General features: G+C 33.8%; 1 protein-coding gene across 1 annotated transcript in view; it reads left to right on the forward strand.

The window, feature by feature from the left end:
• The window catches only part of LOC104545001 (adenylate cyclase type 1-like), a gene marked incomplete at its 5' end in the record, with an annotated part of 24,173 nt that extends 23,381 nt beyond the window's left edge, over positions 1–792 (forward strand). The window contains one exon of the mRNA XM_010190016.1: positions 630–792. Coding sequence (XP_010188318.1) covers positions 630–792 — 163 coding nt within the window. The remainder of the gene's footprint in view (positions 1–629) is intronic.
• Between the last annotated feature and the right edge of the window lie 370 nt (positions 793–1,162).

Raw genomic sequence — 1,162 nt, forward strand, 5'->3', positions numbered from 1 at the left:
TGCTGAAAGAAATATGCATTGGGAAAAAGGAACATTTATTTAAAAAAAAAAGCGTGAGATGCAAGATAAGCAGGAAACTGCAAGAGTTAAGCTGTCTGTCTCTGAGTTATTGAGTTAAAGCCACAAACTTCCTTGTTTATCTCCCAAACATCTAAGTTTCTGTAGGACCATGATAGCAAATGCTGCAAAAGTGGCAAATAAAACCTAAAAGTTATAGTCTTAGGGAAGTTTCTTGATAAATCTATTTACTATCCTTGCTTTATTGTAATTTTTTTAAATTTTATTTTATTAAATGTAACAAAATATAACCTTTTCTGGGTTTTCTTGAAAGCTGAAAAGCTACATTTTAATGTATTATGTCAATAAATTTAGAAATACAGCAATTTTGGCTCAGCAGTAATTAAAATACGACCAAGGAAACTATTTCTTTGGAATTGCAATTTGGGCCTTGAAACTAGTGAAGGAAAAGAACATTACCTGAATATATCATTTGAGAATTTTAAAAGATCCTCTTCTTCAGTCATATATATATATATATATGTATGTTAACTTAGGCAGAAGGAGAGAAAAAGAAAACCAAAAGCAATGTCATTGACTAAAGACTAATATTCTGATGCTGTCTATTCCAGATCTGTTGCAGAAGCCACAGAGGTTGATCTCAACATGAGAGTTGGATTGCATACAGGCAGGGTGCTTTGTGGGGTCCTCGGTCTTCGAAAATGGCAATATGACGTCTGGTCAAATGATGTGACTTTAGCTAATGTAATGGAAGCTGGAGGACTGCCTGGGTAAGTCTAAGAAAGAAACAAAAACCTGTATGGGTTAAGAATTTATTTCCTTTTTTGAGGCATTTGCAATGGAATTGCTATCAATATGAAGGGTTGTGTTCGGTAAGAGGAATTGGTGTACTATGTGACTTATCCTGTGGAATTCTCCAAATGATCTTGATATTTACATTTGTAATAGGTTCGATTAGAAGCAAACAATGCCAGATGAAATCTTTATTAGAAGCTGCCAAATATAAAGGGTAGGAATGAGGCAGTGCTAGAAATGTAGGAATGCTAGACTTTCACAATTACATGTTATAAAAGTAGAACCTATTTCTTTTTCTATCTTCTTCTATCACCTTCTATGATGGAACAAATCATCTTGAGTGCCATCA

This window comes from Mesitornis unicolor, unplaced genomic scaffold (assembly GCF_000695765.1).
Source record: "Mesitornis unicolor isolate BGI_N332 unplaced genomic scaffold, ASM69576v1 scaffold6178, whole genome shotgun sequence".
Lineage (NCBI taxonomy): Eukaryota > Metazoa > Chordata > Aves > Mesitornithiformes > Mesitornithidae > Mesitornis > Mesitornis unicolor.